The sequence below is a fragment of the Polychytrium aggregatum genome (genome assembly GCF_025602895.1).
Source record: "Polychytrium aggregatum strain JEL109 chromosome Unknown BJ171scaffold_22, whole genome shotgun sequence".
Taxonomy (NCBI): Eukaryota; Fungi; Chytridiomycota; class Chytridiomycetes; order Polychytriales; genus Polychytrium; species Polychytrium aggregatum.
This window is the reverse complement of record NW_026516224.1, coordinates 416,499-429,955: the sequence shown is the minus strand read 5'-3', so window position 1 is coordinate 429,955 and position 13,457 is coordinate 416,499. Positions and strand designations below refer to the sequence as shown.

The following is a 13,457-nucleotide window of genomic DNA, read 5'->3' as shown; positions in this document are numbered from 1 at the left end:
TGATTTTTCTTTGCGACCCGCTGTGGCAGGCTCTGAGCCATCTCGACAGACAAGGACCCAGTCTCAACCAGTGTTTCATATCCCGATTCCACTCTCCCGGCTCCATCGACACAAAGGAGGCTGTGTCTGCTGAGACTATCGGGAGCAGGAGTGCGTCCTCATCAACATCGATGACTTCGGAGCTGCCCTCCTGGGATCTATAAGAGTGACTGATTACCGGAATGGTGTATTTTACGGTTCGTTTGTCCAGGGTTGAAGCAAAATTGTTGTTTCCGTCGGCAACATAGATGTTTGGCGAGTGAGCATCATATCGAGGGCCGCGATTCATGATGGAGCGTCCACTGCCTGCATCCAGATTCTGTATCCATTGCTTTGTCTTGCCAAGCATATGGACTAAAAACCAGGCCCACTTTTCTTGATACACGATCAAATGATCTACTGCCTCAAAACATCGTGCGTTGGGCATGGCCTTCGCCTTGAGGCTGCCAGGATGCCTGGTGGATGGCTGATTGAGAGCGGCCAGCCATCCATGTCTCCGATTCTCCACTGGCCCTCCCAATCATGCTCGGGCAGATCCTGGTCCCTTGCCCCCGTTTTTTTACAGTTGGCCATTCGAGGGCTGACTGGCTTGCTGTACATACGGCACATCCCAGCAGCGGTCAGTGCATGCTGAAGCACGACAAATCTTCCGAGAGAGCAAGCGGACCCATTGATCCAGTGGAATCTACTCGTATCTGCATCAGTGCCAGCGGCCACTCGCATCTGCCCTCCCTCTTGCATCCGCTGGGTGAGGGATTGCTGCTTTCAGCCCTTAGACCACCCTCACACGCCCTCTCGGTCCCCTCATTGCTCACTATCTCATTCCGTCGACTGAGAATCGTTGCTGGGCATCATCGTACCCATTGGCTCTCTGGAGTCTTCGCGCACCATTTTGACCTGAAACCGGCTGTCTTCCATCCAGATCCTGCCACATCGAAGAGGCGACCTCAAGGAGCGCATTTTATGCCTCCAATAGAGTGGCCATGCACCCGTTTCCGCTTGAGCGCACATCGCTGACTTCAAAGAATGGACAGGCCGAGGAGAGAAGCGAGCCAAAGGATGAGCCGCGGCGGCAGCAACACCATTCGCCAGCTATCACACCGGATTTGGAACAGGAGCCAGCACCAGCAGCAGTACCAGCACCAATACCAGGGCCAGCATCGACATCGTCATCATCATCGTCGAGGCCTGCATCGACGCTGTCATCGGAGCCACCATCGCAGCAGTCTTCGCCCGCGTCGGCATCGCCGCGGACTTCTGATGCCTTGGAACCCAGGCATCCGGAAGATGCATCGACGGCATTCCGGGGGCTCGGCCATCTTCCGGCCTTGACGAACGCCCCAAAGCCTCCGCAGGACATGCTTAACGAGCCCAGAACCTCGCTGGCCCTCTCCAACATGGCTACGGCCACCTCCTCGCCTCGCTCCTCACGGACCTCGCCGCCCGTGGTGTTGAGACGACCACAAAAGCCTGATCTTCAAAACCAATTGACGCCTGCATCGGCAGATTACTCGACCGCAATGCGGCTGCAGTCAAAACGGCGCTCCTTCCATGAGCCGATGGACGTGGCTCTCCCCATCTACCACCGCGAGCCCTCGAGCGAGCATCTCCCTCCAAGCGGCGCCGTCGCGTTGGATGCCATCATCGGACGCAGAGAATCGGTCCGCCGAAAGAGTCTGGCGGTCAGTCTCATGGACCAGGACACCAGCAAGCTGTGGAAAGCACAAGGTGGGCTACGGAGGTCGAGAGCAATCCCCAAGGGACAGACGGTGGATGTGGCGAGGGCCATCATACCGACGTATCGGCGCTTGGGGGAGTGTCACATTGCGAGTGGGTAGTGTTCGTTGATGGGCTACCAGAGCCGGACGGTCTGTGGGCTTCGAGCCCATGTGGTATCGGTGTTGAAACATGAGGGGTGCCTGTGTGCACCGCTGTCAAAGTATGGGTGGTGAGAGCTTGACTACCAAGCAACGACAGGCCAAGCGACTTGGCGCTGCCGGAATGCAGATCACATAGCTGCGTGCCTAATGCGAATACTTTTGCATCGCTAATTGCAAGCAGAGGTCAAGACAGAAGAATCTCACATGCGAATGCGGCGCAAGTCCAGCATATTTGCTGCCTCCGAGGCTCAAGGAGGCTTCAAGAGCATTCTCACCCGAGTGAACGATACCTACGACCTGAACCAACTCACACCAACCACGGGGTTTATCACCATGCTTAATTCGTCCCGCAACTCTTGTGCGCGATCTTCTGCGGCAGTCCGAAGTATATCGGGCGATATTGGAGCAACATCCGCAACGGAGCTGGCCGTCGTGAAGCGTTTGGCGCCGCGGGACAACATGGAGAGCTTTTCGCCCGAGTCCCTGCCACCATCGGCACCGATAGCAGCCGGACGTGGGCCGCTCATTTCGATCCCCGATCCGGAGGAGGAGCTTCTGCAAAAGCACCCAGAGAAACTGGGCGATGAGATCAAGTCGGCACGCACACTGGGCATCAGCGTCGTCCACAAGCGCTCGCAGCTGACGACAGAGGCCCTCGAGGAGCATAACAAGAGCCTATCCAGTTTATCGAGCCTGATACAGCAGAAGCTCACCGACCACCACAATTCGCAGGAGAACCTGCCCCAGGAAGACCGGGTCCGAGCTAGCTCTCGTTCCTACCACAATCTCATCGAGGAACTGCGACGTGGTATCATTTCTCCACTACAGACCTCGGACGAGCATTTGAACAAGAGCCACAAAAGTCTTGCAGATGTAGTCGACCGGAGGAGTGATGAGACGCCAGAACTGAATCAGCATATGGAAAGAATGGCGAAAGCAAAAAAGATCGAAAACTGGATTGAAACAACGCACGATGCTGAAGACTGGCAGGCCGGAAGTGCGCCGGCTCTGGTGATAGAAGGCGTCTCTGATCGAGCACAGAGCCTCCCAGAGCCACCGAAACCGCCAGCGCAACTGTCCGCATGGTCAAATCTGTTGGTTGGATCGCCCACGACCCCGTTAATGCGCTCACGAGAGCCATCCATCAACCTCAATTCGTTACAGAGCTTTGGTTTGGACGACAAGCCACGTCTCAGTGTCAACGGTAAGCCCGCCAGCCAAAGATGTACAAGCGCAGATGTGCAGATGCGAAAAGTTGAAGAGCGGCTGCAAGCCTGATAGAGTTATCGTCCTTGGTCCGCACTGACTCATATATGCATCTATCTCGACGCAGCAAACTTGGGCCAGTCTCCGGACGCACAGTCTCAGGATGTGTTTTCTCCACACGACACAAGCTTTCGGACCTTCGACTATCCAGGCCATCCCAACATCCCGACCATCGAGATCGCTGGCGATGTCGAAGCAGAGATGTCCGATGCTGATCAACCCGACGGCGGTCGCGAGCGCGAGATCAACGTTCTGGATTCTCTCGCCGAGCATGGCGTTGTGTTCCAGTCACTCAGTCCTGGCCTCACCAACCGTGGCAGATCCAGCAGTGTCATATCGTCCATGTCGATCAAGGCCGGAAGCAGCCGCGTCAGTACCCATAAAAACCTGGAGATCCCGAGCGCACCTGTCTATCTGGACATCATTAGTCGCATGAAAGCCACGCAGTCACACGAGCACGGCGAAACGGAGAGCAAGCTCAAAGACATTGGAAGCGTGGTGAAGGTTCTGACTGAGCTGAAGAAGGCCGGTGAGAACCTCGAACTCGCGGTAAGAGTCTTTCCTCATGAGCCCTCGATGGCAACAGAGTCCCGCAAATTGACTGACGATCCTTCTTGAATGCAATCCCAATCGCTGGTCGGTGCTTTACAACATGGCTCGGATCCTGGTCCAAATTACCAGAAACAAACAGGTACTGGGGTACTGGGTGTTGGCGCGGCTGAGCCAAACGAAGGGGTATGGGTATGGGTATGGGTATGGGTATGGGTATGAGGGGCTCGCACTGCTCCTCGAGCTGCCAGACGAGGCGTGGTACTTGCTGTTGCTGACATGTCACTTCTGTTCTCCTCAACCCCCCCCCAGACACATCCACCTTGCAGATGATCCTCAAACTCAAAAAATGGGCCAAAGAAAAAGTCAACGCCAAGGAGAAAGAGCGACCGCGCAAGGAGTATCTTGCCGCAGTCGAGGCCCAGTCAGCCGTCGACGTCCCCCAAAACATCCACCTGAACCTCATCAAGGAGACGGTCCCGCTCATCGAGGGATTCGTGAAAACATACCGTCTGCAGCTTGGTGAGCGGCATGAGTACACGGTTGGATGTACGGAGCATCTCAAGAAGCTCCAGGACAAACTGGCAAGCGGCAGCTTTACCACGGACGACCTGATGAACGAGGAGGAGGAGACTATGGCAGCCAATGCGCTGGTCTTGAACATGCAGCACAAGATTCTAGCACGGAGCCACGCCAACCTCGGCAGCCATGGCAGTGTTGCAGACCACACAAATATTGGCAGCCGCGGGACTCTGGCAAGCAAGGCCGGTCTGGGAAGCAAGAATAACCTCGGCAGCAAAGGCAACATTTCGAGCCACACGAGCCTGGCCAGCAGTAGCGATATCATCGTTGCCAGCGCAATCTACCGGCGAAAGAGCAGTCGCAACATTGAGCTGCTTCAAAAGTCCCAATCCAGGACCAACAAAGTTGCTCCCATCAGTGAGTCTGGCGAGACACACGAGCGGAGAGGCGAAACCATCGTCCGGATGGGGTCGGGCACCGGATCCAGCAGGAGAGCACCTGTTACCCGAAGATCCACTCTAGGGGTCATACAAGGAGACGAGCAATTCAGCTACGCCACGACCGGGGACTGAGATTTGCAGTGGAGCCGACCTAAAGCACCCAGGTCTGTGCGAGCCAGGAGAAACATGTATCATACGGCCTGTTGGGGGGGGCCGAACGAGTCGCTTTGTCAGGAACACTCGATGTACGAAATACACTTGGCCCCGATCGAAGGGAGACGTGTCCGATGCCCGCCCTTGTGCAGCAGACAATTGCAGGGGTTGCATCACTGCTTTCGCAACCTAGAAGCCCAGAGGCATAAGTGGCTGGGGCTGAGCCCGGTCGCTGGGCACACCATGGCTAGCATTTCCAAAGTCAGACGCTGTCGATATATTGTGTGCCGCACCAAAGGATCGTGCCGCACCAAAGGATCGTGCCGCAGCAACGAAGCCCAACGAGATGCCAATCGCCATGTTGCAGACACAATGGTTGTCTCGACATTCTCATCAATGAGGATTGAGCTCCTATATTGCTTTGGGTCTGACGCGCTCTTGGTGCGGCCATACGCTTTCCGCATATCACGCAGGCGAGCACAAGCGAGACACTTGAGCCCCGTTCCATACCCTCTGGGTGTGTACCTAGGCGCTCTTCAAAATCTCAACGCGGGCGCGCAGTCGGATGGCATCGGCGTTCAAATGGTACAGGGCATCGTAGAGGGCAGCCTTGAAGCTTGCAGGACCGGCAACACGTCCAGACTCAACAGCAAGCTCGGCAGCAACACCCATGGCGACGATACCAGCAACCGTGGCGACAACATGGTCCTTCTCGACCGCGGCAAAGCTGGCCACGAGGGTCGTCGTTGAGCAGCCCGTGCCGGTCAGGGTTCCGAGCCACTCGTTTCCGTTGGAGGCGGCCACAGTCTGAGCGCCATTAGAGATGTAATCGGTCTTGCCCGAGATGGCAAAGACGTTGCTAAAGCGCTTGGCCAGGCTCTCGACAACAAACTCCGGCTGCGAGAGCGTTCCAACACTCTCGACACCCCGCATCTCGACGCCACCGCAGCCGGCAATGATGCCAACCTCGCCGGCGTTGCCCTTGACAATGTCGATCTTGTTTTCGGTCAGGAGCTTAAGGGTGGTTTCGGTGCGGTAGGATGTCGCGCCAGCACCGACTGGATCCAGGACGATCGGGATTCCCTTTTCGTTGGCCTGGAGCCGCGACGTTGCGTTTGGTTATGTGTTGGAAGCAAATTGCGGTTGTAAGCATCGAACACAGAGCCATATCGATATGCGTCGTGCAGACAGGGAGGGTGCCTGTAAGCACCGGGTATCATTCAAGGGCCATACCTGCTTGGCAGAGATGTGCATCGATTGGACCTTGGGGTCGTCGAGCGTGCCAATGTTGATAACAAGGGCATTGGAGATGCCTGTGATTTTGGCAGCCTCGTTGTGACTGGACCGAGGGGACAGCGCAGAGAACGTCAAGCGATGTCGGGCCCGATCAACCCGGCGGGTCGCATGTGCATGCGTTCGTGCGCACAAGCGTTCGCAGGCAGTGTCATCTTACGCATGGGCCATGACAGGAAGACCGCCAATGTGCAGAATGACATTGGCGGTGTCGTTCATGACAACTGTCGGGCGAAGGAATGAGAATATGATGGTCAGGAAGCATGACTTGTGCAGAGTGCTCGTGCGAAGACATTGACTCTGTGCCTTTGACATGCGCCTTTGACATCGCACATGGTCCGTTCGGTCAGATCGTCTACAGCCATGAGAAGCGGGGCACATTCGCCGCAGAGAATATGCAAAGACATCGACAAGCGGACTTCCAAGCTCGCGGAAACACTCTCCAGATCGACTCAAGTGCCCTTATAAGAGCCGTCTCGGACCCTGGCGATGGATCTCGGGAAACCCGACATGGTGGTATACATATTCAACCGCGTCCCTGCCAGAGGCGCAGACCTTACCGTAGTTGGTGATGTTGTGCACGAGAGGCTTTCGCTCACGCAGCTGAATGAATGCGTTGGCAATCTTGTCGACGAGCGCCTGTTCGGCATCGGGGCGCTTCCAGACGAGCGATCGCTCAACGGCGGCATGGGCCGTGCCCGAGACGATCGGACGGATCTTGGCCGCCAGTACCTGCGAAGCGGCCTTTGGGTCTTCCTTGGCGATGATGGCCGAGACGATGGCGACGCCAGAGAGTCGCTTGGCGGGCTTGTGGCCGCTCTTCTCGACGGCCGATTCCAACAGAACCTGCTCGACATTGTCGGCATTGAGGCCACCAATGGTCACGACAGGAATGTCGGTGTAGCGGACCGACTCAAGGATCGCCTTGACACCGACAGGGCCAAGGAACTGGTGGTCGTCGGCGTGCTTCTTGGTGCCGGTCGGAAAGACAGCCGAGGTGCCGATGTAGTCGGCCCCCTTCTGGATGGCATCCCAGGCCTGCTGCGGGTTCTCGACAGTCACGCCGAGGACCTTGGTCGAACCAAGGAGGCCACGGGCAATGTCCACCGGCATGTCGCTTTGGCCGATGTGAACACCGTCGGCGTCGACCGCCAGGGCAACGTCGATGCGGTCGTTGATGAAAAGCGGCACACCTGCAGCTCGGGTGATCGCAAGGACCTGCTGGGCGGTCTCGACGAATTCTTTGGTAGAGACATTCTTCTCGCGGAGCTGGACGAGGGTAGCGCCTCCCTCGATGGCAGCCTTGACGGACGAGGCAAGCGTGGTGCCAGCGGGAAGCAAAGAGCGATCCGTGACGAGATAGAGGGTGTAGTCAACTTGGGGTTTGGTCATGACGAGCAGATGAGCAGCAGGAGGATAGATCTGGTTTTGGGCCTGGGTCGATGAGCCGCAGACAAAGGTTGCGTCAGCGAGAAAGCCGCCACGAGCTTCGGCCACTGGGGGCAGAAACTGCATGCATCAGAAGGCGCGACAAGTACCAAATGAGATGCCGAGGGCAGACCGAGCGTCAGCGGTGGATCTGGCGAGTAGATGATGGGGGAAAGCCGGACGGTAAGCAACGAACGACCCGGCAAAACGGTCAGCGAACTGGGTCAGCAGGCTTGACGAAACGGCCAACCGTGGCGAGGAGAGAGCGAGGAGATAGCGAGAGGCTACGAGAAGCCGCGACGAGCGACCGAGAGCAACCGAGAGCGACCGAGAGCGCAGCAGAGCCGTCGCACCGCCACCGCCACACAGGCCGCATCGCCGCGATCGGATCGCCGGATGGCCAAAGCGCTTTCCTCGCCCGCCGTCGTCGCTCTTGCCGTCTGCTGTTGATCTGCCCACCCGCCGCCGTCAATCGACCCTCGATCCCAGCCCAGCTCAGCCGCGTCTTCGTTGCGGGTCGTCGACTACTTGAAGCCGCTCATCCAGAGACTCATCTCCTCCGGCTCATCTTTGAATCAGCCAGCACGCCAGCCACACAGCCATCCTTGATCATCCGTCTGCGCGATGGCCTCCCTCCTCGTCACCATCCTCGATTGGGTCGTATTCCTGTGGGATCAGTACTGGATCTGGGCCAAGTACCTATGGTGCCTCCTTCAGTGGGTAAGTATTTACTCCAGGCCTCGGGCCACTCGCTTGGGATTCCTGTTCTGCTCTGTGACTTACCAAACTTCCATATTGGCTGGCTGACGCTCCCGAACCCAACCGCGCCAGTATGCTTTTGAGAGCTTTCCGAACGAAACAGACGCCTGGGCAAAGTTCCGCCAGTCCGTTACCGTCATCGGTAAGAGTGCCACCGTCAATTTGCTCTCGCTCGTCGGCACTCACCGCCGATCGATGCGGAATGCCCCGCTTCGCCAAAGCGCGGTCACTTGTCAATTGGCGCTCTAACAATATTGTCGTCCGCTGATACCGCGCCGCCGCGTCTCTGCAGGCGATGATATCGCCTGGGGATATGGAGACTCGGTCGGGATTGGACAGATCCCAGGTACGAACACGTCGCCTCAGCAGCCAAAGCATGCGCATGAACGGCACTAATGCTGCAACTCTACCGCGCCGCTGTCGCTACAAACCCGACGAACGAATCAGGTATCGCAACGTATCTGGCAAAGCTCCTCTCGAAAGAGAGCAGTCTGAGGCAGTCGTGGCGGTTTCACAACCGGGGATATTGTGGTTCAACGACTCGCGATTGGTAAGTCACCTTGAAAGACAAGCACGCTGCGAACTCCGAGATGGCATATACTAATGGCGTTCATCTCTCGGTGCCCAGGCTGCCGCAGTCTGAACGGGTGGGTGTCGTTATGAAGCATGGGTGTTGGCTTGGACGCTGACCTAAGATCGTCGCGCCGACAGGCAATGATCGATTGGCTGGAGGCGGTGATGTGGGGCTCGTACACTGACGCCTTGCGATCCACAGAAACCTGGTGTCAAGTCCCTCCAGCTGTTCGATAAAACTTTTGCCTCCAAAAAGATCGAGGAATCAGCCGCCGTTATCATTGCCCTGGGCCTCAACGACGCCAGGTGGATTCCCTCATCGTTGCCGGTTGGGCATATTTGGGGCTTGCGCTTGATGTAGATTGTCAGCCTGTTGCCCAGACCGCTGTTCAGCTTTGCTCATGAGCACCAATATCATAGACCGCGAAGCGGGGAAGCACCGATCTCGCCAGAAGAGACCCTGGAGAACTTGATCGCCATTGTCCGAGTGCTCCGAAACAAGGGCATGGATGTCTACGTGTCCACGTTCCCAACGATGGGAGACTTGAAGCTCGATGGGAAGGAAGTTGCAGAGCAAAACGCCCGCAGAAACGAGCTCGTTCAGGAGTGGCTCAAAAAGTAAGATTGCTCTCGGCACAGCAGCGGAACAAACGACAGTGTCGATATGAAAGTATATGCCAACTTACCCTTTCTGACTGTCTTGATGGGTGGATCAACCAGCAACCAGACCGAAGGTGTCTTTGTCGGACCACGCCTTGACTCGTCCAACTATGAGTATCGACATCCCTCGTTGTTCTATAGAGATAGATACTTCTCGCTCAAGGTAGGCTGGTTAGACTGGCGTGCTAACCCGCGGTGATACGTTGAAGGGATGGTTGAATGCAATTCGGGCGGTTGGTGTGGGCGGCCAACATCATGTAGGGGGACAGCGGACTTATCGGTGCGCACCAGCCAGCCAGCACCGAAGTCCATGATATATAATGAGTATGTGCGCGGGTTATGATACTGAAACACGGTGTTGAATCGAAACTTTGCAGGGCTATGAGAAGTTTTCCAAGGATCTGGTCGAGATCATGCTCAGCCACTTGGTCAAGCGTGAGTTTGCTCTCTTCCGGAAGCATCTGAAGATGTGAGGGGCAATCTGGCGAGCCAATGTCCCCGCAGCCCGTCCTGGTGACTGCCTCTCCATCAGTGAAGCCGCCCCCAGCTCAAGGGAATGCAATAAAGATTCAGATAGACACTTTATGAAGACCATCTGCTCACTGAAATTAAGACAGCGGCGTTTATAGAGCACGAGAGAGAGGGCGAGGAAGGACATGTATGATAGGCTCGGGATGATAATGCTGGAAGCGATAGAATCCGAACGACAGAGGGAGCATCGCTGAAATGAGCGAGCGTTTAGTTCTTGATCGGGACACACTTGTAGGGCTTGTCACCGCACTGCTTGGGATCGCCAAGACCGAGGGACTGAGCGAGGATCTGGAAGACCTCGGTGTTGTCAACAACACGACCGCAAAGGTCGGCGATGGGGCCGTTGCAGTAGAGATCGACGGCCTGGAGGGTGTGGACCGAGGTGACTTCGCCTCCAGAGTTGCGGCCGTTGAAGTTGAGACCCTCGGGTTCGTCGGGGTCGACGCTGTTGACGGCGACGTTGGGATACTGCTTCTGGAAGAGACCGGTCAGGGCCTTGTTGCTGACGGCGGGGTTGCGGCCAAGAGGGTTGCCCTTGACATTGTTCTTGCGGATCTGGAAGTTATCGCGGCTCTGGGGGCCATCGACCTTGCCGCCAGCGAGCTTGTACTGACCCTGCCAGTTGGTGGGGTTGCCGTTGGCGTCGATGACAATGTCCATCCAGCCAGCAAAGTCGTACTCGCCGATGGCCATGCGCTTCTGGATCTGGAGCGAGTAGTCGGACGACTGGACGCCGGTCTGGCCGTCGAGGATGCTGCTGTCCGAGGTGGGCTGGTTGTTGAAGAACTTGGTGTCGACGGTGCCCCACACATCGTAGCCCTGGGCATGGTCGGCGGTGAGCAGGATGGCGGTCTGGCCGGGGTAGTGGGCGGCATCGTGGTCAACGACCTTCTTGACGGTGCGGTCGAGCTCGAGGAGATCGGCCAGACCACGGTCATAGTCCATCGGGTGCATCATCTTGTCGATCGAGGCAGCCTCGGCCATCAGGAACCAACCCTCGGAGCAGCGGGCGTCCATCAGGTTGATGGCCTTCATGACCATGTCGTCAAAGTTGGGCTGTTTGAGGGCGCTGCCGGTCAGGAAGGGAGAGTTCTTCTTGGTATCGAGGTTCTCGGTCCAGAGGTTGCGGTCGATCCAGGTCTCCATGTGGCCGTTGGTGAAGACGCCGAGGAGGGGGCCGTTGCCCTGGTAGGAGGAGAGCTGGTCCTTGTCCGAGACAAAGGTGTAGCCGGCGTTGGTGTAGTCGGCATAGTAGCCGGTGGTGGCATTGCAGGGGCTGGCGCCCTTGCACCAGGCGTTGCCGCCGCCGCCGAGGAAGACATCGGGGCGGACGGGAGGGGCAGACCAGGGGTACTTTGTGCTGTTGGCGCCGTTGAGGGCCTGGCCGGCAATGACGAGCGAGTCGGAGCGACGGCGGGTGTGCGAGAAGACAGCAGCGGGGGTGGCATCCCACAGGGCAGAGGTGGTGACGACACCGACGCAGACGTTGGGGCGGAGACGACGGAGCATCTCGGCGAGGGTCTCGACCTTGGGGTCGTCGAGGGTGTCGGCCGAGGTATCGGCATAGACGTTGAGGGCGTTGACCCAACCCTTCTGGCCGGTGTGGTAGGCGGCAGCCGAGTTGGCCGAGTCGGTGATGATGGAGTCGATGCCGTTGGGGGAGACCTTGCCGACGCTGCCGAGGTTCTCGAGGTTGAGGAAGCCGGCACCCTTGGCGAACTGATATGCGCAATATGCGATGCGTGGTGTGTGATGTGTGGTATAATGTGTGGTATAATGTGTGGTATAATGTGTGGTATAATGTGTGGTATAATGTGTGGTATAATGTGTGGTATAATGTGTGGTATAATGTGTGGTATAATGTGTGAAATGACCCAAGGCGGCGACAGAGTTAGAATGTGGAACCTGATTTCGTGGTCACCTTGGGCCACGATCATGGCCTTGGTCTGAAACTCCACAACAACAGCCACAACTACAACACTGATAGTCTTGACTCTTGCTATCGGCTGAACAGGCCGCTCCCACTCCCACTCCCACTCCACCGATGCCGCCAGACTGCTACGCAATCCAGATTCACACAACGTACCTTGCCGAACTTGGTGGGACGCGAGATGAAGCGCGCGGCGCTGATCATCGCGGGAGCCATACCGTCACCAATGAACATGACGGTGTTCTTGGCGAGGGGCTTGCAGTAGTTGCGAGTGGACCAGCTGGCCGAGACACGCTCCTTGCCAACGGCAATGGTGACCTGATGGTTCAGTGGAGAGTGGGCGAGGAGCGAGGCGAGGAACCAGATGGGGAACCAGATGGGGAACCAGATGGGGAACCAGGGAAGAGCGAGATGCCGAGTCAGCATTGGGCAACAGGCCGCCGTTGGCTGGCGATCTATGACACAGGCATGCCTGCGAGTACTGAGTGCTGGCAAGCACCGGCAGGCACTGGCAAGCATCGACAGACCCATCCAGCGACGCACGCACACGCGAGCACAAGACCTACGTTAAAGTCACCAGTGGTCGGCAGAGCAATGTCACGCAGAGCCAGACGGGTCACACCGACGGGGGTGGTCTTGGGAGGGTTGGCAAAGTACTCCGAGGCGTCCTTCGAGTAGGTGAAGTTCCAGGTCTGGGTGGTCCAGCTGGTTCCAAAGAACTGGTCCATGGGAACGCCGTTGATCTCGGCGATGATGCCATCAACAGAGGGGGAGGCGGCGTTGCCGTCGTTGTGCAGCTCGATCGAGATGTCAAAGTGCTGGCCAGTGACAAACTCGGCGCCATCGACAGGGACAACGGCCAGGTTGGAGCCCTGAGGGAGAGCGCGGTAGCGGGAGAACTGACCGGGGGTGGGGTTGGAAGGCTGGTACTGGGCAGCGACAGCGCTGACGGCCAGCGAGCCGACCAGCGAGACAGCAAGAAGCTTCATGACCATGGTGAAAGCGAGACAGAGTCTAGAGTCAGAGAGCCAGGTAGCAGAAGGGAGTCACTGTCGAGGCAGGGGACTGTCGGGCAGAGCTGGATCCTTGGCGGCTGGAGGGAGAGGATTCGACCATGTTATATATCAGCGGAGGCGGGGGGGATGGGCCTCGACTTGGGGGGAAGTGATGCACATGCAAGGGGAGGGGCGTCTCGGATGGCCACTCGCGAGGAGGCTTGGGAGGAGCGTGCAAAGACAGGGTTTTGCTCCTTCTTTCTGTTCTTGGGCCGGGCGAAGTTCGATCCTCAAGCTTGTGGATTCAGAGGCTGGATGCACGCGCCGCCGGTGTTTTGGCGAGCCAGAGACAAGCCGAGCCGAGCTGTGTACAGAGGCAGGAGAGGCCTTGTGATGCAGCACGGGCATCGGGCTAAAGTACACAGCCAGATCGAGAGGG

At 57.5% G+C, this 13,457-nt stretch overlaps 4 protein-coding genes across 4 annotated transcripts; 2 read left to right on the top strand and 2 right to left on the bottom strand.

The window, feature by feature from the left end:
* The first annotated feature begins 575 nt into the window (after positions 1–575).
* On the top strand, positions 576–4,974 carry BJ171DRAFT_508454 (uncharacterized protein). The gene is made up of 6 exons (XM_053111297.1): positions 576–787; positions 962–1,767; positions 2,101–3,123; positions 3,253–3,734; positions 3,867–3,876; positions 4,047–4,974. The coding sequence occupies exons 2-6, from the start codon at positions 1,023–1,025 to the stop codon at positions 4,826–4,828; spliced, it is 3,042 nt and encodes a 1,013-aa protein (XP_052965940.1). The 5' UTR covers positions 576–787; positions 962–1,022; the 3' UTR covers positions 4,829–4,974.
* A 136-nt stretch (positions 4,975–5,110) lies between these two features.
* BJ171DRAFT_508453 (Hydroxyethylthiazole kinase family-domain-containing protein) lies at positions 5,111–7,787 on the bottom strand. Its single transcript, XM_053111296.1, has 5 exons — positions 7,681–7,787; positions 6,703–7,576; positions 6,303–6,366; positions 6,083–6,188; positions 5,111–5,944 (listed from the first exon to the last, which is right to left on the bottom strand). Exons 2-5 carry the CDS (start codon positions 7,532–7,534, stop codon positions 5,375–5,377), a joined length of 1,572 nt encoding a protein of 523 aa, XP_052965939.1. The 5' UTR covers positions 7,535–7,576; positions 7,681–7,787; the 3' UTR covers positions 5,111–5,374.
* Positions 7,788–8,018: 231 nt separating this feature from the next.
* On the top strand, positions 8,019–10,147 carry BJ171DRAFT_508449 (SGNH hydrolase-type esterase domain-containing protein). Its single transcript, XM_053111295.1, has 9 exons — positions 8,019–8,290; positions 8,402–8,471; positions 8,622–8,675; positions 8,777–8,879; positions 8,958–8,976; positions 9,105–9,208; positions 9,323–9,520; positions 9,623–9,725; positions 9,940–10,147. The coding sequence occupies exons 1-9, from the start codon at positions 8,195–8,197 to the stop codon at positions 10,033–10,035; spliced, it is 843 nt and encodes a 280-aa protein (XP_052965938.1). The 5' UTR covers positions 8,019–8,194; the 3' UTR covers positions 10,036–10,147.
* A 5-nt stretch (positions 10,148–10,152) lies between these two features.
* Positions 10,153–13,164, bottom strand: BJ171DRAFT_508448 (alkaline-phosphatase-like protein). Its single transcript, XM_053111294.1, has 3 exons — positions 12,590–13,164; positions 12,180–12,341; positions 10,153–11,812 (listed from the first exon to the last, which is right to left on the bottom strand). The coding sequence occupies exons 1-3, from the start codon at positions 13,016–13,018 to the stop codon at positions 10,301–10,303; spliced, it is 2,103 nt and encodes a 700-aa protein (XP_052965937.1). The 5' UTR covers positions 13,019–13,164; the 3' UTR covers positions 10,153–10,300.
* Between the last annotated feature and the right edge of the window lie 293 nt (positions 13,165–13,457).

What these genes read in the sequence shown, in the direction of transcription:
- BJ171DRAFT_508448 (XM_053111294.1), bottom strand. Translation starts at nt 13,018, where the DNA reads ATGGTCATGAAGCTTCTTGCTGTCTCGCTGGTCGGCTCGCTGGCCGTC. An exon ending in CGACCACTGGTGACTTTAAC is followed by an intron (nt 12,342 to 12,589) that starts GTAGGTCTTGTG and finishes CTGAACCATCAG; the next exon opens with GTCACCATTGCCGTTGGCAA. An exon ending in GTCCCACCAAGTTCGGCAAG is followed by an intron (nt 11,813 to 12,179) that starts GTACGTTGTGTG and finishes TGCGCATATCAG; the next exon opens with TTCGCCAAGGGTGCCGGCTT.
- BJ171DRAFT_508449 (XM_053111295.1), top strand. Translation starts at nt 8,195, where the DNA reads ATGGCCTCCCTCCTCGTCACCATCCTCGATTGGGTCGTATTCCTGTGG. An exon ending in CTGGGCCTCAACGACGCCAG is followed by an intron (nt 9,209 to 9,322) that starts GTGGATTCCCTC and finishes CCAATATCATAG; the next exon opens with ACCGCGAAGCGGGGAAGCAC. An exon ending in GTTCAGGAGTGGCTCAAAAA is followed by an intron (nt 9,521 to 9,622) that starts GTAAGATTGCTC and finishes TGGATCAACCAG; the next exon opens with CAACCAGACCGAAGGTGTCT.
- BJ171DRAFT_508454 (XM_053111297.1), top strand. Translation starts at nt 1,023, where the DNA reads ATGCACCCGTTTCCGCTTGAGCGCACATCGCTGACTTCAAAGAATGGA. An exon ending in CAAGCTGTGGAAAGCACAAG is followed by an intron (nt 1,768 to 2,100) that starts GTGGGCTACGGA and finishes AATTGCAAGCAG; the next exon opens with AGGTCAAGACAGAAGAATCT. An exon ending in GCCACGTCTCAGTGTCAACG is followed by an intron (nt 3,124 to 3,252) that starts GTAAGCCCGCCA and finishes ATCTCGACGCAG; the next exon opens with CAAACTTGGGCCAGTCTCCG.
- BJ171DRAFT_508453 (XM_053111296.1), bottom strand. Translation starts at nt 7,534, where the DNA reads ATGACCAAACCCCAAGTTGACTACACCCTCTATCTCGTCACGGATCGC. An exon ending in GCACAACATCACCAACTACG is followed by an intron (nt 6,367 to 6,702) that starts GTAAGGTCTGCG and finishes TTCGCCCGACAG; the next exon opens with TTGTCATGAACGACACCGCC. An exon ending in CTTCCTGTCATGGCCCATGC is followed by an intron (nt 6,189 to 6,302) that starts GTAAGATGACAC and finishes CCCTCGGTCCAG; the next exon opens with TCACAACGAGGCTGCCAAAA.